Consider the following 22,832-nt stretch of genomic DNA (forward strand, 5'->3'; position numbering starts at 1 on the left):
GAATTTAACTAAACTTGAGATTCCTTAGATATATGGAAACTCACTACTCAAGAGCATCCCGTATCCTGCTTTCTAAGTAGAAGTTTGTGGCTGACTCCACTAGGGCATCCCTCTCCAATGTACGAATGTATCGCACTGGACCCAACATGACCTCTTCCTGTGCCTCGTCAACAGTTTGTGCTAACTGGAACTTAGATTGTTTATGGAACTGTGTTTTGGGACAAATTAGCAAAACAATAAACTGATTATCACTACCCTTAAAAATGATCGACTGCCAACAAAAGGAAACCAAATCCATGTGGAAAAGTATTCATGAAATACAACCCAATTTTTTTTCAAACTTAGTGCAAATTAACAGTAACATAACATCCATCACAGTATAAAGTCACTTACCTTCAACTTCTCTCTGAAGTCATATTCCACAATTTCTTTCAGTTCTGGCACAGGAGGTTGTAGGCCACACACTTGCCTGTATAGCCTCAATGTGGCTCTACACCCTCATGTACCAGACAGCAATCATGCGGCCCACCTGCTTTTATATGCCATCATAGAGTACTGTCACACAGAAGACAAACTGTAAATAAAGGACACATTATACAAAAATCAAATATTACTCAAGTCATATATATTGCATTAACAAACGTGTTTTTGTTGGTGTAAAAGTGTAACTCATCTTGAGAGTTTCAAGAAAGGCATTTTTTGCCAATCAGGTCCCTCAAATATTGCAGAGGAATGGATGGCACTCATTAGCAGCCGGAGAAATTCTTGAGGGACCACTCTCATCAGCTGCTCCTTTTCCGTCAGCATCCCTAAAAACCATGTCTATTTTTGCCTCAGGATTAAAGCGGGCTCTCTTAAAGCCTCGCACAATCATAAACGCTGTCCCTCATCACGTTAATTTGGTTGGCATCTCATTAACTTCTGCAGTGTTTGGAGGTCAACACTAAAAGAGACATTCAGAATAACAAAGCTCAGATACTTCCCACAATTCATCTGTAATAACAAGACATTTAATTATTTACAGGGATGACTTACTCATTGTCATCACAAACATCAACATCTGGAGGGAACACCATATCTGGAGACAGCATTCATGAAGCAATCCATTACAGTACTGCTGCGATTGTTGCTGGAAGCACGGAGAAACAACGAGATGGCTGTACCCATCAATGTCACCATGTATGACGATCCTCCACCTAAATCAGAAAATACAGCACTGGTTGATACAAAAGCTGAAGATACATTAAATATACAAACATCACCATCCTCCTTTACCACTTAAATGCTGCATCAGGTTCCTGCAGAATATAACAAAGCAGCAGTCCAAATATTACATTAACATCCAAAATGTGGAACAATGTTAATGAACAATCTACCGCAGATCACAACTATAAGTACTTCTGTTAGCCCTCTAAAGGCTACAACAAGGGTTTGTTAGAGACTGTTTCCTGCAGCGGAAGATGTGTGATTACAATATCTACTTAATTGGAAAAATAACCACGTTTATCTTGATGAGTCAAGAGGACACTCTCCTGTTCACAATTAGGCACAAATACTTTGCTCCAACTGTTTTTGCCTCCGTATGTCCTCAATATAAGCATGTTGTTAATTTCATGATGCAGATATTCTATCAATCACTGAAGTAGCAGAAACACAAAACAATTATCCACATGAGTAACATATGGTATCAAGGGCCATTGCTTACTGAACTGTTAGTTGATGATGAACAAGTTGATGATGAACAAGTTGATGATGAACAAGTTGAGATGTTACAATGTACAACTTCTCAGTGATATAGATAAGTGTCTATAACAAAGATACCTTATCAGTTTGTGGTGTCCATCAAGGTGCCATAACGAGTTTGGTCCAGCAACACGGCATGACCTATGCAGCCTCTGCGACATGGCTCGGAGGGCAGCCGCCCTCAGGTTAACACAAAGCATGCTGTCCTTCACTCTGTGTCTGCACACAGAGCCCTTAATTGTGATATAACAGCCTCCGGTCCACGTTTGTCGTTCCCAGCCTCCAAGTCCTTAAGCTTTTCATCCAGAGCCAAGTCTGACATGTCAGAATATAACGGTGACAGATTAAAGTGTCTGGAAAAAAAAGTAACAATGGACAGAGATGAGGTAATGCATATCATCATAATCATTTTAAAGTCCTGTCTTGATTGTAGTCATTCTAAAATTGTTTGATTGGTAAGAAACTGGAAACCATGCAGCTAAAGTCTGTAGTTTATAGCATTACTCCCAAGCACAACTGACCTTAGACGACAGTTGACTGTCGATCGGGACACATGTAGAATATCTGCCATCTGAGACACACTGAAAGCACAGGACATCAGAAACCTCAGTTGCTCTTGAGTGATGGCATAACAAGGCGCACCTCTAGCTCCTCTCCAAGTCCGAGGAGCCCCGTAACTGGAACTGGCTGTGACAATAATACACTGTGTTTAGGCTACTTAATGTATTGTGACACAGCCCACCCCCGTCGTTCCAAAAACACATTTAAATTATAGTAACTATCACAGATTGTGGCCAAGTAATATTTTTATAATATTGGATTTTAAAGCCAAGACATAAATAGAAATGTTGACCAAGAACGAATAGAATGAGTATACTAGCTAAATATAAAAATACTCCCTTGGCCTAAACAGACTTACAATATTAGCAACACATAGGCCTAAATTACTTCCACTGCTCTCTGTGTCGGAGCCTCCAACATAGCCATACACAGATCCGTCCATGTTAGCTAGCAGATCAACTTTATGATTAAGTAATAATAGTATTTAAAAATAATCAACCTTGATAACGTGGACTGAAGGGCATCAAGTCCAGGATTATTGGAGAGCAGAAGGTGAGTGCATCCATTTAGGGTCTGTTTGCAGCAGATATGCAAGTTCCTTCTCGCCATCTTCAATTGTGGTGTTGTTGCATCAAACTGACTGTACACCGATTTAATGAAAGGAGGAGCTAGGGAAATTGGCTGGTAAAATTAGCATATTAAAGAACGTGTTAAATTAGCATGTGTAGGTGTATTTTTAGCAGCTGTAGGCATTAATTTGACTTATGCAGGACGCTTGTGCAGCCGTTTATTTAGCACATTTGCACCGCTTATTTGACTCATATAGGCGTTAATTTAACGCGTGCACGTGTTAATCTAGCGCCTGCACCTGTTTACTTTACACACGCAGCATTAAAAATATTGCGTTTTGACCACGTGCTTTAAGACCCAAACGGCGTTCCATAGCGGAAACGACATACACAAATCACAGCATCAGGACCACACAGTCCAGAAACTGGCCAATGGCTGTACCCCTGCACATTGACTCGGTACCGGCTGTACCCCCGCACATTGACTCGGTACCGGTGTTGAGAATCCCCCCGTTCTTCATTGCTGCGACTTGCTTGCTAGTTGAGATTCCTGCTCTTCACTCCGTTGTCAGTTAAGCCTACATTTCACTGATCTTAGTAGCAGAAAGCAGTTTTCGGTTTGGCTATGAAAGATTAGTGGAATCTGTGTGGGTAGCTGGAAAGGTAGGATGACTGACAGTGAAGGTGAACAGGTGGTCACGTGTCAGGAATGGATGAGACTGAGGCAGGAATTCCTTTAACCATAAAGTGGTATATTTACTTAGTAGTCTGTGCTGCATAACAAAGGAAACAAAATAACATGTATCCGATCAAATTCATAATCACAAAGATCATATCATAATCATTCATGATTAACATAATTAGGGTATTCAACAATCCAGTTCATTAAGAAGTCAATAGTAATGATCCGTGAGTCATTTAGGCTCGTAACTATTTATCATATATCATGAAAGAACAGACAGTGAATGGTTATTCAATCTATAAACCCCATTAGTTTGATATCAAAGTCGATCAGTTAGCAAACAATGACGTTTCTCACTTCACCCTTTCAATTGTCTTCATGTGTACATGTAATTAATTTCATATTAACCATATCGATTGCATAATTGGCCTATGAGGATCCGTAGGGCCGTGATCATTGACCATTCACAATATGTTTGAAGCGTGCGCTCCAAGCCGCGCTCCGCGGTAATAACTATAAACAATAACTGATGGCCCACTCTCCCGATCGCAACAGATAGTTCAGATGAAAGGTAACAGAGTCGGTGGACTTACGTGGATTCATGGACGCACAGAACTTCTGGAGCAAACGGAGTTAAGGAAGAGAAAGCAGCGAGATCAGGCGATGGCGTGGGGATGAGATCTGTCGGTCATTGCCACCCTGGCCCAGCTGAATAAGTGGCCATGAATTAAAGGATTATTCCACCAACTCCATGGGCCTTTTCTACAGGCTACTTGTTTCATGTGTATGTGGCGGTTCTAGCTTGTCTGGCGTCCTGGGCGAACACCCCCCCCCCCCTTCAGCGCCCGCCCGCACCCGGGGGCGCACGGTGCAGTCCCCGAAAAAATGCCGCCCTACTCCCCCCTTTATGTTTAATATAACACACATACATTAATTATTATTTTCGGTTGCCTATCCTGACGTGAAGTTTGTTCTTTATAAAGTATTTAACTCTGTGTGGCACACAAAGTATTTGACTAGCCACAAAATTAAGGAAATTATGAGGGATTCTGTCAGGGTGAGATTTTCGGCACAACACCCAAAAGGCTGAAGCAAGGCAGCAGAAGTAGTAGCAGATATTTCAACCAATGCACAATCCAGGGGAATGGACAGAGATACATGTGACACAATAAGTAGCTATAGCTATAGCTACGTCACTTATTAAAATCAGCTGAAATGAACGTCATGGATTATCATTCTTTTGTCTGAACAGTGTCCTGACAAGCACATTTTTTTCTGCCAGACAAAATCGCACATCAAACTCATTGTTATGGATGTATCCAAATAAATCTTAACTAGAAAACAGCTTAAACAAATGCAAATGCGCCTACTTTGCGGTTATTCTGGCTGCACTTTTTGACATGACTGTAAATTAGCCGTAGTTGGCTAGTTAACAAGCAAGGGATAAGAACGTTGCCAGTCAGTATGGCAACGGAACGTTTAGAACGTACGACTGGGTGGCGTCTATAGATACAGAACAAAAAGAACGAACGACTGGGTCGCGTCTCTTTATTTATCAAACCTTTATTTTTAATTAACTAGGCAAGTCAGTTAAGAACAAATTCTTATTTACAATGACGGCCTACGTCCCTAGCATCCCTAGATTTGTGTCGGGACTATATCTTGTGGAAGGATGAAATAAAACGAATAAATTGAGCAATATAACGTTTAATGAAAATATGTCGATCATTTGAATATGTTGGTAACCCGTTGTATAAAAGTGATAATGCCCTCGAAGCCAGTGTTTGTTGGATATATTGTACCGGTTTGCCCCGTAACAATATATCAAACAAACACCGGCTTCGAGGGCATGATCAGTTAATCATGACATGCGCAAGCAGATTGCGTACGTCGTGTTTGGTTTAACAGATTGTGCCAGGAAAGTAGGTGTATGAATCTTTTGTTTTTGGGGATATTTTACAACCCCGTACAGTAGGTGGCGGCAATACACTGAGCGGAGTCTGCCAATAAACCTCAAAGAAGAAGAAGCCGGCGTACGTTATACCTGCTCCTTTCGCTGTTAGCTGAAAATCCCGTTTGAGCAAATCGAAAAATAAATTGACCGCAGGTTCAAGTCACTAATGTATTACTTAAGTGTAATCGGCGCATATTGTATTTATTTTTAAAGAGGAGAGCTAACTTCTGTTGTAATAGGCATTACACATACGTTAGCTAGCCTGCTATTTGCTAAGTAAGCTAATAGCTAGCAAGGTTCTCTAAGGTTTTGAATCACATGCGCGAGTAGCTCAACTAGTAAGTTGACGTTAGCGGTCATTAAAAAAAAGCTATCTAGCTCGCTAACTCACCCTAATATTATATTTTCATCATTTGGTTGCAGTGTATAGTGTTTTTGAGATATTAGGAGTACACCGCAAACGTTGTCGTTTATGGGATAATGTCAATGAAGCAGGCCGGTGGTAATCGCAAACCCGGCGGTGGTGCTGCCGCTGGGGCCGGACGACAGAATTTGGGCAGGTCGGTGATTTATTCAGTCGACATTTTAGTTAGCAAATAATGCCAACGTTTGAAAATTAACATAAGCTTATTATGCTCTTAGTTACAAGAGCTGACATTTCCGCGAAAAACGTCAAACGTGTGTTATGTGAATGCACATTTCAGTGGGGCCTGACTGCTTACTACGTTGGTGGTCAAGTTTAGCCAGCCAGCTAGCAAGTTAGGCCTACGAATCATGCTGACACACAATCCAGCAGTATTGCCGGTACTTAGTTATTTTGGTAGCTCCATCTGTTTGTTAGTAGCTAACGAGTATTGAGAACATTAGTAAACTAGCAGTGGTTGCTGGTTTGTGTCCTTTGTCAATTGCTTCACAGGATAACTGTGACAAGATGCATATACAGCAACTAATCAAACGTATATACTACATAACTAGCTTCTTCACTAGATTTAGGCTACGTTAGCCAACTACCATTAATTCATGCCATTGTATCAGCATCAGCATCAAATGGTATTATTGGATAAGTCGACTAATTCTAGCTACCAATTTGTAAGCCAGGGGTGTATTCATTACGGAAACCGTTTGCTCCTTTTACTTCTGGTTCTGAAATGGTAAACGAAACTGGGCGGGACCTACCTGATTTTGTCCAATAGAAACTCTTGTTTGAGTTTGTTTTGAGTAAATGGTTTGTTGCAAAACGTTTTGCAACAGAATCAGCAATGTGATATTATACTGAACAAAAATATAAAATGCAACATGTAGTGTTGGTCCCATGTGTCATGAGCTGAAATAAAGGGACCCAGAAATGTTCCGTCTATACAAAATCTTCTAAAATTTTGTGCACAAATTAGTTTACATCCCTATTAGTGACATATCTCCTTTGCCAAGATAATCCATCCACCTGACATATGCTGGGGACAATAAAATGCCACTAAAATGTACAGTTTTGTCACAACACAATGCCAAAGATGTCTCAAGTTTGTCCACCAGAGCTGTTAGAGAATTGAATGTTAATTTCTCTACCATAAGCTGCCTCCAACATTGTTTTAGAGAATTTGGCAGTACGTCCAACCTGCCTCAACTAAAGACCACGTGTGTAACCACGCCAGCCCAGGACCTCAAATCCGGCTTCTTCACTTGTGGGATCGTTTGAGACCAGCCACGAGGACAGCTGATGAAACACGACTATTTCTGTCTGTAATAAAGCCCTTTTTTGGGGAAAAACTCAATCCGATTGGCTGGGCCTGGCTTCCATGTGGTTGGGCCCTTGCCCAATCATGTGAAATCCATAGATTAGAGCCTAATTTATTTATTTAAATTGACTGATTACATTATTTGAACCAACTCAGTAAAATTGTTGCATATTGGGTTTATATTTTTGTTCAGTATATGTTTTCATACTGGGTGTTACAAGAAAGGCCTATACATACGCTGCCATTGATTTTTAAACTAACCTATGCTTGGTGATGCCGCCTTTGTTCTCGATTTGGTAAAAAAAGTATCTTCGAAATGTCCTTGGTTCAACAAACACAAAGGTATGAAATCCATGTTTTGTACAGAGTGAGAAATGCTTCTTGCATGTGGGTAGATATGTTTTGTTTGCACTGTGTGACGTGCTGTCATCTACAGTGCCTGTAAAGTATTCAGACCCATTGACTTTTTCAACATTTTGTTACATTAGCCTTTTTCTAAAATGGATAAAATAAAAATCCTCAGCAATCTACACACAATACCCCATAATGACAAAGCGAAAACAGGTTTAGAAATTTTGGCAAATTTATAAAAACATTTAAACAGATAAAGGTTCAGACCCTTTGCTATTAAATTTGAAATTTAGCTCAGGTGCATCCTGTTTCCATTGATCATCCTTGAGATGTTTCTACAGCTTGATTGGAGTCCACCTGTGGTAAATTCAATTGTCTATAAGGTCCCACAGTTGACAGAGTAAAAGACCAACCCATGAGGCCAAAGAATTGTCCGTAGAGCTCCGAGACAGGATTGGGTCAAGGCACAGATCTGGAGAAGGGTACCAAAACATTCCTGCAGCATTGAATGCCCCCAAGAACACAGTGGCCTCCATCATTCTTAAATGGAAGAAGTTTGGAACCACCAAGACTCTAGAGCTGGCCACCCGGCCAAACTGAGCAATCGGGGGAGAAGGGCCTTGGTCAGGGAGGTGACCAAGAACCCGATGGTCACCGACAGAGCTCTAGAGTTCCTCTGTGGAGATGGGAGAATCTTCCAGAAAGACAACCATCTCTGCAGCACTCCACCAAATCAGGCCTTTATGGTAGAGTGGCTAGACAGAATCCACTCCTCAGTAAAAGGCACATGACAGCCTGCTTGGAGTTTGCCAAAAGTCACCTAAAGACTCAGACCATGAGAAACAAGATTGTCTGGTCTGATTAAACCAAGCGTCACGTCTGGAGGAAACCTGGCACCATTCCTACGGTGAACCATGGTGGTGGCAACATCATGCTGGGGGATGTTTTTCAGTGGCAGGGACGGGGAGACTAGTCAGGATCAAGGGATATATGAATGGAGTAAAGTACAGAGAGATCCTTGATGAAAACCTGCTCCAGAGTGCTCAGAACCTCAGACTTGGGTAAAGGTTCACCTTCGAACAGGGCAATGACCCTAAGCACTCAGTCAAAACAAAGCAGGAGTGGCTTCGGGACAAGTCTCTGAATGCCCTTGATTGGCCCAGCCAGAGCCTGGACTTAAACCTGATCGAACATCGCTGGAGAGACCTGAAAATATCTCTGCAGCAATGCTCCCCATCCAACCTGACAGAGCTTGAGAGGAACTGCAGAGAGGAATAGGAGAAACTCCCCAAATACAGGTGTGCCATGCTTGTAGTGTCATACCCAAGAAGACTCAAGGTTGTAACTGCTGCCAAAGGTGCTTCAACAAAGTACTAAGTAAAGTGTCTAAATACTTATAAATGTGTTTCAGTTTATAAGTAGGCCAGATCTAGCTGCTATCACGTTGGTGTCTACTGAAGAGTTGGTTGTTTAACAAAACCGAAGTGCTCAACTATGGGGCAAAACAGACTGGGCTGGCTTCGATGGTTTCCAACATGTAAACTATATTTCTCCAATGTTTATTGAAAACATAAATACATTTGCACAATGAGAACATCTTTCATACATTGTTAGTTAGCTAGCGGTTTTAGCCATATTAGCATTGACATGAAATCAGTCAAACACCCCAAAACAAGACCTGGTATCAAGAACAAGATGAATCTAGCTGAAATCACTCACTTACAATTTTCTACGTGGCAGTTTGTCAATGTTGATAGTTATCTGGCCATCCAGAATAACATCAACTCATGGACTAATGCCCCATTGAAGCGTGCGCATAATTTGACGTTGTTAGCTAACCCATCTATGGAATAGCCACCCAGTTAAGCAGACAGCAACTGATACATTTTTTTCAATGGTTAATGGCCTTAGTGAACTGTTCATTTATCCACCATCTTTGGCGCAACGCTTCAGGGGTCCGGAACATGATTACAAATAATTTGTAGACTGCAAATTGAACGCAAAAATCCCAAACAGATATTTGACTAAAACAATCATTTCAAACCTTGCTTACATTTGTATACAAGCACATATGTCTCTATTATGCATGGGAATACGTTGGAACAGATTTCCAAAATTCTTATCACTTCGAGCCGATTTACTGGTTTTTACACTCTTATGTCCAATAGAAAACTTGAGGGGCCTAATAAAATGTGGCCCGCTAGTTGGGGAACCCTGTTGTATCGTCTTTGATGTGGCCGCATCATCTGGAAATGACTAGTTCCTGCAAATATGTTGGGAAATGCAAGTTGTCTGGCAGCTAAAATGGTAAGGGAACATCACTCTGTGCAAAATGTGGATTTAATATCTTACCGAGTTTTCACTGGATTTTGTAGAACCAACTGCAACTGGTCACCGAAAAGGGAACGAAGAAAGTATCGCCAATAACAGTTGGAAAAATGTATTGCGAGGCTTTTCATTAGTGAACCTTTAACACGGGTGTCAATCTTGTCCCACGGAGGGCTTAGTGTCTGTGGGTTTTGTTTTTAAGACCTTGACAATCAGGTGAGGGGAGTTCCTTACTAATTAGTGACCTTAATTCATCAAGTACAAGGGTGGAGCAAAACGCAGCGAACGCTCGGCCTATGTGGAATGAGTTTGACACGTACTCTAACGGGTATGGAGAATCACAAATCCCGTTACCAATTATGTAGCAAGGCTATGTTAGGATACCACCACCTTTCTACGCAACGTTTTGCTTTTACATCTTGTTGCAAGATGGAGGCTTTAGCACCGACAATTGAAGGTAAAAATTGCCTAGCTACCTTCAATAGCTTCCTACCTTTTTGTTGTGAAGTCACAATCACAGCAATAGTGTTGCAATCATTTTGACGTTGTAATATAAGTGCGAGTAAGAAGGGGGGCGGGGCGGCCAGGGGGTTTGGGTCAAAGAGACCGACGACGGGCTTTCAACCTTGGTGTTGTCGCTGCTGCTTATGTAAAATTGTGCCCTTGAAAGATGACATTTGTAAAAACTACCGTTAACCCGATGGGCTTGATTTCAGCAGCATTTCAGTCTATTTTGACAGTAAACTATTGGCAGGACTACAGTACGCGTTTCATTGGAGTCCAGACCCATGCATATAATATACAATGAAGCTCTCATCATATGAGCTGGGGGGGGGGGTCGAGCATGAATGTAATTCAAGTCACATATTTCCTCATCCAAAAGGAAATTGTGTGTTTGTTGTAAAGTGAAGTAACCACTGCACACCTAGTGAGCAGGCCATATTTCTAGTTGAAACTTGCCCTAATGACAATGATATTGACCATTATTTTTGGCTTTATTCAGGGGACGGCATAGTGCCAAAGGTACTTCGGCAGCAGTAAGTTAAATTTAATAATTTATTACATTTTTCTAACCCATTATTTGTATTGGGCAGGTGAAGTTGGAAGATCGCCTAGATTGTGAAATTGAACGGTATTTTATTTACTATTGGTATCTTTCCTAATGAGAGAGAAAAAACAGCACACTGGTACATACTCAGTTGCTTGGTTTGTCACAGGCTTTGTCCACAATGAGTGCAGATGTTTCCTTTGGCGTTATTTTGTTTTGGGCTCTCAGGTTTGAATTGTATGATACATTTTTTTTTGTCTTTCAGGTTGTCTTCAACGGTGTATATGCAAACATGAGGATGGTCCATGTCTTGACATCAGTAGTGGTATGTTCCCTCCTGTTCTTATTATTCTTAGCTACCCCCATCACTTTATGCATGATCAAGGCTGGCAAAACTAAACTAATTGAGGACATATTTCCATAGACAGAGGTAGCAGAGCAAGCTATATATGGAAGCTGTCCCCACTCCTCATAGCAGGGGAAATACTGGACATAGTTTTAGTTAATGGTCGCTGGAATCCTTATGACAGCACGCTACAAGAGCTGTCGGGTCACGGAAGGGGTAACATGGAGTCAAAAAAGTATTGTATTGCATATCAAGCAAGCAATAGTCACATGTTTGTCCACAAAATCTGCACTTGCGATAATTACGCCATGTGTGATTGACAGATACATTTGAAAGAACAGAGGCATCTGTTTTTCGGAGTGAATTTGCAATGAATGAATTATTCAGCTTTTTAACTGCATGTTTTTCTAAACTCATTGTTTTAAAATGATTCTCTCGTACTTTTGTATACTTTTCAGTTAGTAGTTCTGAAAGTAACGCTCATGAAACAAAAGGGTCCCTGAAAATTGCGTACTACATCACATACAGTTGAAGTCGGAAGTTTACATACACCTTAGCCAAATACATTAACTCAGTTTCACAATTCCTGACATTTAATCCTAGTTAAAACCCCTGTCTTAGGTCAGTTAGGATCACCACTTTATTTTCAGAATGTACTATTATTCTGACATTTCAGCTTTCTTTCATCACATTCCCAGTGGGTCAGAAGTTTACATGCACTCAATTAGTATTTGGTAGCATTGCCTTTAAATTGTTTAACTTGGGTCAAATGTTTTGGATAGCCTTCCACAAGCTTCCTACAATAAGTTGGGTGAATTTTAGCCCATTCCTCCTGACAGAGCTGGTGCAACAGAGTCAGGTTTGTAGGCCTCCTTGCTCGCACACGCCTTTTCAGTTCTGCCCACAAATGTTCTATATGATTGAGGTCAGGGCTTTGTGATGGCCACTCCAATACCTTGACTTTGTTGTCCTTAAGACATTTTGCCACAACTTTGGGAGTATGCTTGGGGTCATTGTCCATTTGGAAGACCCATTTGCGACCAAGCTTTAACTTCCTGACTGATTTCTTGAGATGCTGCTTCAATATATCCACATACATTTCCTATATCATGATGCCATCTATTTTGTGAAATGCACCAGTCCCTCCTGCAGCAAAGCACCCACACAACATGATGCTGCCACCCCGTGCTTCACGGTTGGGATGGTGTCCTTCGGCTTGCAAGCCTCCCCCTTTTTCCTCCAAACATAACGATGGTCATTATGGCCAAACAGTTCTATTTTTATTTCATCAGACCAGAGGACATTTCTACAAAAAGTACAATCTTTGTCCCCATGTGCAGTTGCAAACCGTAGTCTGGCTTTTTTATGGCGGTTTTGGAGCAGTGGCTTCTTCCTTGCTGAGCGGCCTTTCAGGTTATGTCGATATAGGACTTGTTTTACTGTGGATATAGATACTTTTGTACCCGTTTCCTCCAGCATCTTCACAAGGTCCTTTGCTGTTGTTCTGGGATTGATTTGAACTTTTCGCACCAAAGTATGTTCATCTCTAGCAGACACAACTTATCTCCTTCCTGAGCGGTATGATGGCTGCGTGGTCCCATGGTGTTTATACTTGCGTACTATTGTTTGTACAGATGAACGTGGTACCTTCAGGCGTTTGGAAATTGCTCCCAAGGATGAACCAGACTTGGAGATCTACACTTTTTTTCCCCCCCTGAGGTCCTGGCTGATTTCTTTTGATTTTCCCATGATGTCAAGCAAAGAGGCACTGAGTTTGAAGGTAGGCCTTAATACATCCACAGGTACACCTCCAATTTACTCAATTGATGTTAGCCTATCAGAAGCTTCTACAGCCATGACATAATTTTCTGGAATTTTCCAAGCTGGTTAAAGGCATAGTCAACTTAGTGTATGTAAACTTCTGACCCACTGGAATTGTGATACAGTGAAATAATGGCAAACAATTGTTGATAAAAATTGCTTGTGTCATGCACAAAGTAGATGTCTTAACCGACTTGCCAAAACTATAGTTTGTTAAAACTTCTTCTGGCTGCAAGCCCGACGTCGGTACACTTATGACAACAGCCAGCTCAAGTGCAGGGCGCGAAATTCAAAATATATATATTTTTTAAATATTTAACTTTCACACATTAACAAGTCCAATACAGCATATGAAAGGTACACATCTTGTGAATCCAGCCAACATGTCCGATTTTTAAAATGTTTTACAGCGAAAACACCACGTATATTTGTTAGCTCACCACCAAATACAAAAAAGGACAGACATTTTTCACAGCACAGGTAGCATGCACAAAGCCAACCTAACTAACCAAGAACCAACCAAACTAACCAACAAACAACTTCATCAGATGACAGTCTTATAACATGTTATTCAATAAATCTATGTTTTGTTCGAAAAATTTGCATATTTCAGGTATAAATCATAGTTTACATTGCAGCTACAATCAGAAATTGCACCGAAAGCAGACAGAATAATTACAGACACCAACGCCAAATACCTAAATACTCATCATAAAACATTTCTGAAAAATACATAGTGTACAGCAAATGAAAGACAGGCATCTTGTGATTCGACAATATTTCCGATTTATCAAGTGTTTTACAGCGAAAACACAATATAGCGTTATATTAGCTTACCACAATAGCCAAAAACACAAGCCCTTCCCCAGCAGTAAAAGTTAGCGATCGTAACAAACCAGTAAAAGATATATAATTTTTGACTAACCTTGATATTCTTCATCAGATGACAGTCCTATAACATCAGGTTATACATACACTTATGTTTTGTTCGAAAATGTGCATATTTAGAGCTGAAATCAATGGTTATACATTGTGCTAACTTAGCTACTTTTTCCCACAACGCCCGGATTTTTTTCGGACACTTTTTCTGACACACATATTCTGACCAAATAGCTATTCATAAACATAACTAAAACATACATGTTGTATAGGAAATGATAGATCCATTAGTTCTTAATGAAATCGCAGTGTTAGAATTCTAAAAAATAACTTCATTACGACATCCAGCTTCGGTATAGCTAGAGTACCCAAAAGTTGGGCGCCCACGACTAGTTCACATGTACGACAGATATATGAAATAGCATTATAAAATGTTATTTACTTTTGCTGATCTTTCATCAGAATGTTGGACAAGGGGTCCTTTGTCAAGAACAATCGTTGTTTGGATTTAGAACGGCCACTTTCCCTCTCGATTTAGCAAGCACACTAGCCAAGTGGCGCGAATCTCTCCATCGTCAACAGTCAGAGAACGGAACACGGCAAAACTCCCGAAAAAATTTCAATAATCTGATTAAACTATATTGAAAAAACATACTTTACGATGATATGGTCACATGTATCAAATAAAATCAAAGCCGGAGATAGTAGTCGCCTATAACGGCAGCTAAACAGAAGGCAAATCCAGGTCCCTTGACGCGCTCTCCAGGAAACAGGAAATGGGGGACACGTCATACAAAGAGCTTGTATTCCACTTCAGACCAAGATAAACACTAAATTTCTTCTCTCACCGCCTCTTGACATCCAGGGGAAGGTCTATGAAGTGCATGTATACTAATACGTATCATGCCCATTTATAGGCAGGAAGTAGAACGGAGCCTCGATTTCAGACTTTCCACTTCCTGGTCAGGAAGTTTGTGCCAAATGAGTTCTGTTTGACTCACAGATATAATTCAAACGGTTTTAGAAACTAGAGTGTTTTCTATCCAATAGTAATAATAATATGCATATTGTACGAGCAAGAATTGAGTACGAGGCCGTTTGAAATGGGCACCTTTTATCTGGCTACTCAATACTCCCCCTGCAGCCCAAACAGGTTAACAAGAAACTTGGAGTGTTTGAAAAACAAGTTTTAATGACTCCAACGTAAGTGAATGTAAACTTCCGACTTCAACTGTATGTGCACCACGTTATTGCTCTCATTCTCACTCTGCTGTATGTGCGCATCTTGCTAGCTGTGTGGGGCTAAAGCTTATTGGCTGGAATTCAAATTGCTAGGGGGGTGGCCCAGGTGGGGGAAAATATAGGGAAAATAATGCTTCTAGTAACAGCTTCTACAGCTTCTAGTAAACAGCTTTCAAACTATTGATTTGTGGCTAATTGAGGTAAGACTAATTCCGCTCATAGATTATGCGTGTATGAACTAGGGCTGGGCGACATGGCCAAATATCATATTGTTCCCATTTTTGAATATTTGATTTTTTTTTAAATTATAAAAGTTCTAAATATTTTTTGCATGACCCAAGGATGGCAACCAATGATATATATATATATATATATATATATATATATATAACCCTGGATTGTTGATGCTATGTTTTGGCCAATGAGAGGTTTTGAAGCCACCGGTTGGCCATATTGGCTCTCCTCAGAAAAACAATATGGAGTTCTACAGTATTTCAAGGACAAAATTAAATGTTTAAGTATTTCTTTGTGGTAGTGGTGACAGTACTTTCTAAAAAATGTTTGCTTTGCTCACATAATGTAATTTAAAAGTATGCTTTAATGTGTCTAATGTAATAGACATGGAAAAAAAACAAGTGGACATGAGTAAATTAATTTCTATAGCTTCCAAAATATTTTTTTACAAGGGTGGGGGGTGTGCCAAGATGGAGGCGCGGTGGCTTCAAAATAGTGCCCCCCTTCAGTCATCTGTATATATAAATCATTTGGTGGCAACACACAGTCAGAGGCTTTGTCCATTCTAATTGTTAAATACTGTTCAATGAAACTTTAACCAAAATTTGGAATATAGTGGACACTGAATATAGTGTTTAACGTGACATAAAATGAAAAAGCCAGGGAGAGGTTGTGACAGGGTAGGAACCAACGTGTTGGTCGGTGTTTCCCAGTGGACACTAATGTTACATTAAATGTCTCATTGTTGCTCAAATATTAATGCTTTGCCTATTCCTCTTCGATTTAGAATATACCATTTCACAAACGGATCTAGGCATACACCAGTACTGGTATCGGGATATATTAGCTAGCTACCTTTGCTCTGACTAAGTACATTTAGCCAGCTAACTAGCAATTAGCATTAGTGGCTAACAAGATTTATTTTAAACAACTCGCTAAGAAGACAAACTAGCTGTTTACAGACAGTAACAAACGAATATTGTGCTTACAGAACGCTTGTGGATTTATATTAAGACGCAAAGTGGAAAGCAGCATTGTTGTCACCATCTGCAGCATTGCATCTTCACTGCATTCATTGACCATGCAGACTCACTGTGTGGTTGTTGTGACTCGGGGTGGTAGCAAAGATGGTGGACAAATGAAGATAATTCACTCAGGTCGTTTACCATTGAAAACAAAAGATCAGTTCCGGTCTACTTAACGGGGTGGGTCTCCCATAGACGCCTATGCAATAGCAGCTGGTATACTTAGTCTGGTCTACTTAGTTCATTTACTTTCATTGAACCAGAAAATAAACAGCGAGTGGGGTGTTTGCTTTCTCTTCCATCTCTGGTGGTAGCGCAATAAACAGCTCTCCTTGAGTGACATGCGGCGGGGCTTGGTGTTTGGAAGGAGAGAGGGAAATGGACATTATTGCACAGGACGGAGTGGCATAAGACATTTAACAAACCAAACATTGAAATTTCATTATACATGGTAAAGTAAAAACCCAAACCAGCCCGTGCATCAATACCGGTATATAGTAAAATATGGTATACTGCCCAGCCCTAGTATGAACTACACATTGACACATCCAGCCCAAAGCGGGAGGTTTAAAAACATACTTACTAGTCAAAGTTATGGAGCATGTCTTTAAAATGTGTTGTTCAGACTGCCAATGGAGTTATTCCTAGCATCAGGGCAAAGGTCATAGTTAAACAGTATAACTCATGTGTATGAAAATAAAGTGTTTTTCTAATTTTCAGGGATCCAAATGCGAACTGAAGGTTAAAAATGGATTGGTTTATGACGGAGTGTTTAAAACATATGGCCCAGAGGTAAGGAGGAGAATCACATAAAACAATGGCAACTCTTCAACATTCACCACCACATACTGCTCTGTCCTTTTTCCTATTAGGTGATAAGTCAATTAATTGTTGTGGCTGGAGCAGTGTTCTATAACCTGAGGTCCAGCATATTCAATCTTTATTGGTAATAAAAAAAAGGAGGCTTACACACAAAAAAACTGGACCTTAAGCCCTATTCGGATGGGATAAATTTTACTGGGGGAGCTCAGGTAATGTCATTATGTACACAAGCACAAATCACCACATCTGTAATTTTTGTCCTGTTAGAATCTGCCATGTCAGTCATTTGTACTTGGCAGGAAGGTTATCACAGCCCTAAACCTACTGTTTTTCAGCAAACTCCGAAGTTCTCTGATAATACTTACAGTATCCTGTGTGAATTGTCATACCTGTGTTTTGAGGGATATTTAGAGTTTAACAAGTGCAGCACCCAGTTTGGGTAAGAAGATGGGAACAAATTGATGCTTAAAACAAGTTGCTATGCACATAGCCTACAGATAAATGATCTGTTTTGTCATATCAACATTCCTAGTGCCATACTTCTCTTTTAAAAGATGAAGGGGACGATATTGTGCCAATTAATAAATTGCCAAATACAGCAGGTAATTAAATATCTGCATAGGTTACAGTTCATGGTTCTTATTGATGTACATTAATATTTAGACTTTCTGAACTGAAGGTCATTAGGCCTATATTTGAAATATCTTCACGCCTAGAAGAGCCTCCAGGCTTCCGTCATAATGGTCAATTGTGAATTAGAGGGGGGGAAAGAATTACAGGGGTAGTTTGGTTAAAACAAATCCTGTCTGAAACATCCACTGGAGAAACTGATATGCTGGGGAAATTTTTACATAACCAACGTTCAATAGTAATTAGTCCCGTGCGAATAGCGCTTTAGCCTACATTCAACATTAGGTTCAAGTTTAACAGCATTGTCGTTAATTCATTCAGGGTAAATGCATTGCATGGCTCAGTTACGGACAGTGTTCATAATCTCACGTCAAGCACACAAAATAAATGTAAAACATAACCATGCATTTCCTCCAGGAAGCAAGCGTTTACAACCATAAGTGATTTAGCTCTCACCACTCTTTGTCCACCCAGTGTGACCTGGTCCTAGATGCAGCCCACAGGAAGATCCCTAAGCCCAGCGAGGGCCCGCGACAGGAAGACATTGTGGAAAGCATCATCTTCAAGGCTTCTGACGTGGTGGTGGTGCACTTCAGAGACGTGGACCTCAATTTTGCCAGTAAAAGTAAGGCCTACTGTCAAGACCTATACACTCCAGGTTGTCACTGTCCCCTAAAGTTGACTGGATGCACAAATAGATGTTTATTTGTTGGCCAATACAAAGATTGTGCTTAGGGTTGTTGTCCTGTTGGAAGGTGAACCTTCGCCCCAGTCTGAGGTCCTGAGCTCTCTGGAGTAGGTTTTCAACAAGGATCTCTCTACTTTGCTCCGGTCATCTTTCCCTTGATCCTGACTAGTCTCCCAGTCCCTGTCGCTGAAAAACATTCCCACAGCATGATGTTGCTTCGACACAATCCTGTCTCTGAGCTCTACGGACAATTCCTTCAATTTCATACCTTGTTTTTTTTGTGTTTTTTGTTCTGACATGCACTGTGGGGACCTTTTATATAGACAGGTGTGTCCCTTTCCAAATCATGTCCAATCAATTGAATTTACCACAGGTGGACTCCAAGTTGTAGAAACATCTCAAGGATGATCAATGGAAAAAAGCATGCACCTAAGCTCAATTTCGAGTCTCATAGCAAAGGGCCTGAATATTTCTGTTTATTTTTAATAAATTAACCAACATTTCTAAAATCCTGTTTTCACTTTGTCATTATGGGGTATTGTGTGTAGATTGATGAGGAAGAAAATTATTTTACCTTCACTTTTTTTTAAATGGATTGTCTGAATACTTTCTGACTGCACTGTATATCGCCACTAAACCTGTCAGGGCCCATACACTTCACAGTGAACTATGATACTCTTTCTGGGAGTTAGCATTGTAATCAAATCAACTAGTGACGTGGCACTGTGTGAAGGAGAGATAGGTTAGATCAGGGCTTCCCTACTTCCAAATCTGAAGCATTCCTGAGTGTCCAGGGATCTGATCTTGGATCAGTGTTCCTGTTCTCGCCGACCCAGTTTCCAGCTGACAAACGGCAAATGCCACATGTTAAGGCTTGCACACGTCTGCCAGTCATTTTAGATGCATACAATATGCATACATTATCTCCAAAACGTGATGGCCATGTGCCATATTGAACAGCTAACCCATAACCGTATCAGTAACCCATTTGTTTTGAAAAGGAAATAAACATAACCAAGTGGTTGGAATGGAAACCTCAATATACGGTGGTGCTTTAGGAAAAAGGTTGGGAACCCCAGGGGTAGGCTAGGTTTAGGCTACCTGTCTTCTCTCCACTGACCTTCTCTTCCATGTCTCTGTCTTCTCAAATGGGTGTAGTCTCTACCGACACAGGTAATATGTCTGTTTTCTGTTCTTGCACTTTTGTTTGTTGACACATTTTCATTTTGAAAGGGACTAAACTGTCATATCTCTAAAGCTTTGCGGAAATGCAAACTTTGCTAATGGACAATCCTCATATTGAACTTGTTTCAGTCAGACAGTATTTCAATGGAGGACCCACCAGTACCCCACCCGAATCTCGTTATTCTCTAAAGAGCTTTATTCTTCGAAGTAAAGCCAGAGGGGTGATTTTAGATAAACAAAGTGTGATTTAGACAAATCTATTGAATTAATTCAACTGAAACACATCAAAGTATTTAAACAGGTGTACAACGCAAAGATTTGTGCTGAAATATGGCACTTTTCTCTTCTGATCTCAAGTATAAGAATCTGGCTTGTACATTCTAACATTCATTTTGCTTATTCAATCAATTCTGCCTTATCCCGTTTCCAGGCAGGCCATAAGTCAAATATTTCATCCTACATGACTGCAATCTAAGTGCATGTTTTTTGTTGTTGCTTACCCTCATTGATTTCTGTACTCATTCTCCCTAATGTCAACCCTTTGATTTTGCTACCTCTGGGTTGTGACTGTCTAATGGCTAGCCTGACATGATCACTGCCAAAGCAGAGAGCACACTTGCACTGTTTGTGTGTGTGTGGTACCCTCTTAACACCTGCACAGTGTGTATGTGGTACCCCTCGACACCTGCACTGTGTGTGTGTGTTTGGCCCCTCTGTTTGCATGCGTGTCTGTCTACTGTATATAAATGTGAATGTGTGATGTAACATGTAGACAACTTCACGGATACGGCGGTGAGCGGCAGAATCAACGGGGAGCACAAGGAGAAGGACCTGGAGCCGTGGGATGGAGGGGAGCAGCAGCAGCACGTTGTCTCAGGCAGCCTGGAGTCCCTGGACACAGACGTGGTATTGCTTTCCATTTAGTGCTGTGCATGTACCGGGGTGTGTTCATTAGTGCACACTGTAGCAAAACGCTGTTACTTCCCACTCACCATCAGTTTACGCCATCTGACCAAAAACCTCTTTCTCTTTTTCTTCTCTCCAGTCTAATGGATGGGACCCGAATGACATGTTCAAGTACAACGAAGAGCAGTATGGCATCATGTCGACCTACGACAGCAGCCTGTCTACCTACACGTAAGCAGCACTCGCTTCTCTCATTCCATTCATGCCTCGTACAGGCACAGTCAAGTGTATCAAGGAGGAACTCGCCTCATCCACTACCAGTGTGTAGCACCCACCTAGCTTTGTTTGTGTGTTTGGGGACGGGTGTGTGTCTAAGGTTTGCCCTGTGCTGTGTTGCCCCATGCAGTGTTGCCCTGGAGCGGGATAACTCCGAGGAGTTCCTGAAGCGGGAGGCACGGGCAGCCCAGCTGGCGCAGGAGATCGAGGCCAGTGCCACCTACAAGGCCCGCGTGGCCCTGGAGAACGACGAGCGCACCGAGGAGGAGAAGTACTCAGCTGTGGTGCGCGGAGAGCGGGAGCCACACACACTCAACAGGTGGGTCTCTCTGAGGGGGGAGTTCAACATAATTATACTGAACAAAAATATAAACGCAACAATTTTAAAGATTTTACTGAGTTACAGTTCATATCTTTAATTTTAATTTAATTTTATTTCACCTTTATTTAACCAGGTAGGCTAGTTGAGAACAAGTTCTCATTTACAACTGCGACCTGGCCAAGATAAAGCAAAGCAGTACAACAACACAGAGTTACACATGGAATAACATGGAATAAACAATAAACAAGCCAATGACACAGTAGAAAAAATAAAGTCTATATACAGTGTGTGCAAAAGGCATGAGAAGGTAAGGCAATAAATAGGCCATAGAAGCGAAGAATTACAATTTAGCAGATTAACACTGGAGTGATAAATGAGCAGATGATGATGTGCAAGTAGAATATAAGTAAATAAATTAATTAAGCCCTAATCTATGGATTTCACATTAATGGGAATACATGTTGGTCACAGATACCTTTAAAAAAAAAGGTAGGGGTATGGATCAGAAACCAGTCCGTGCCTCATGCAGCGCAACACATCTCCTTTCCATAGTTGATCAGGCTGATTGTGGAATGTTGTCCCACTCCTCTTCAATGGCTGTGAAGTTGCTGGATACTGGCGGGAACTGGAACACGCTGTCGTACACGTCGATCCAGAGCATCCAAAACATGCTCAATCGGTGACATGTCTGAGTATGCAGGCCAGAACCTGGACATTTTCGGCATCCAGGAATTGTGTACAGATCTTTGCGATGGGCCGTGCATTGTCATGCTCAAACATGAGGTGATGAATGGCAGGGCAATGGGCCTCAGGATCTTGTCACTCTATCTCTGTGCATTCAAATTGCCATCTATAAAATGCAATTGTGTTGTCCGTAGCTTATGCCTGCCCATACCATAATCCCATCGCCAACATAAGGACACTCTATTCACAACGTTGACATCAGTAAACCGCTCGCCCACACAACGCCAGACACGTGGTCTGCGGTTGTGAGGCCGGTTGGACGTACTGCCAAATCCTCCAAAACAACGTTGTAGGTGGCTTATGGTAGAGAAAGGAACATTCAATTCTCTGCATTGTATAACAGCATTGTATACACATTTGTGAACCAAATTTGAGAGAAATAGCTTTTTGTGCATATGGTACATTTCTGGGACCTTTTATTTCAGCTCATGAAACATGGAACCAACACTTTAGGGAAAGGGGGAAACCTAGTTAATTGTACAACTGAATGCATTCAACTGAAATGTGTCTTTCGCATTTAACCCAACCCCTCTGAATCAGAGAGGTGCGGGGGGCTGCCATAATTGACATCCACGTCTTCGGCGCCCGGGGAACAGTGGGTTAAATACCTTGCTCGGGCAGAACAACAGTTTTTTTTACCTTGTCATTTTTACCTTGTCAGCTCGATGATTCGATCCAGCAACCTTTCAGTTACTGGCCCAACACTCTAACCACTAGGCTACCTGCCGGTTGTAAAGGTTGCT

The 22,832-nt window shown here is 41.1% G+C and overlaps 1 protein-coding gene and 1 long non-coding RNA gene across 6 annotated transcripts in view; one reads left to right on the forward strand and one right to left on the reverse strand.

Annotated features, from left to right (window-relative positions):
• Window positions 1–399: 399 nt before the first annotated feature.
• On the reverse strand, window positions 400–2,090 carry LOC120062822. Its single transcript, XR_005478440.1, has 3 exons — window positions 1,822–2,090; window positions 1,036–1,196; window positions 400–943 (listed from the first exon to the last, which is right to left on the reverse strand). It is a non-coding gene; the product is annotated as an uncharacterized LOC120062822 (long non-coding RNA).
• Window positions 2,091–5,565: 3,475 nt separating this feature from the next.
• Window positions 5,566–22,832, forward strand: part of LOC120063027 (ataxin-2-like) — a 31,078-nt gene continuing 13,811 nt past the window's right edge. For 3 of the 5 annotated variants that reach the window (XM_039013130.1, XM_039013131.1, XM_039013134.1), the window contains exons 1-9: window positions 5,566–6,069; window positions 10,925–10,958; window positions 11,235–11,294; window positions 17,237–17,308; window positions 18,443–18,593; window positions 19,815–19,829; window positions 20,614–20,747; window positions 20,887–20,978; window positions 21,154–21,342. In XM_039013130.1, coding sequence (XP_038869058.1) covers window positions 5,990–6,069; window positions 10,925–10,958; window positions 11,235–11,294; window positions 17,237–17,308; window positions 18,443–18,593; window positions 19,815–19,829; window positions 20,614–20,747; window positions 20,887–20,978; window positions 21,154–21,342 — 827 coding nt within the window. In that variant the 5' untranslated portion in view covers window positions 5,566–5,989. Of the gene's footprint in view, window positions 6,070–8,848; window positions 8,892–10,924; window positions 10,959–11,234; window positions 11,295–17,236; window positions 17,309–18,442; window positions 18,594–19,814; window positions 19,830–20,613; window positions 20,748–20,886; window positions 20,979–21,153; window positions 21,343–22,832 lie in introns of those variants that run through there. The other 2 variants (XM_039013133.1, XM_039013132.1) reach the window with 2 other exon arrangements.

The sequence above is a fragment of the Salvelinus namaycush genome, chromosome 18, assembly GCF_016432855.1.
Source record: "Salvelinus namaycush isolate Seneca chromosome 18, SaNama_1.0, whole genome shotgun sequence".
NCBI lineage: Eukaryota > Metazoa > Chordata > Actinopteri > Salmoniformes > Salmonidae > Salvelinus > Salvelinus namaycush.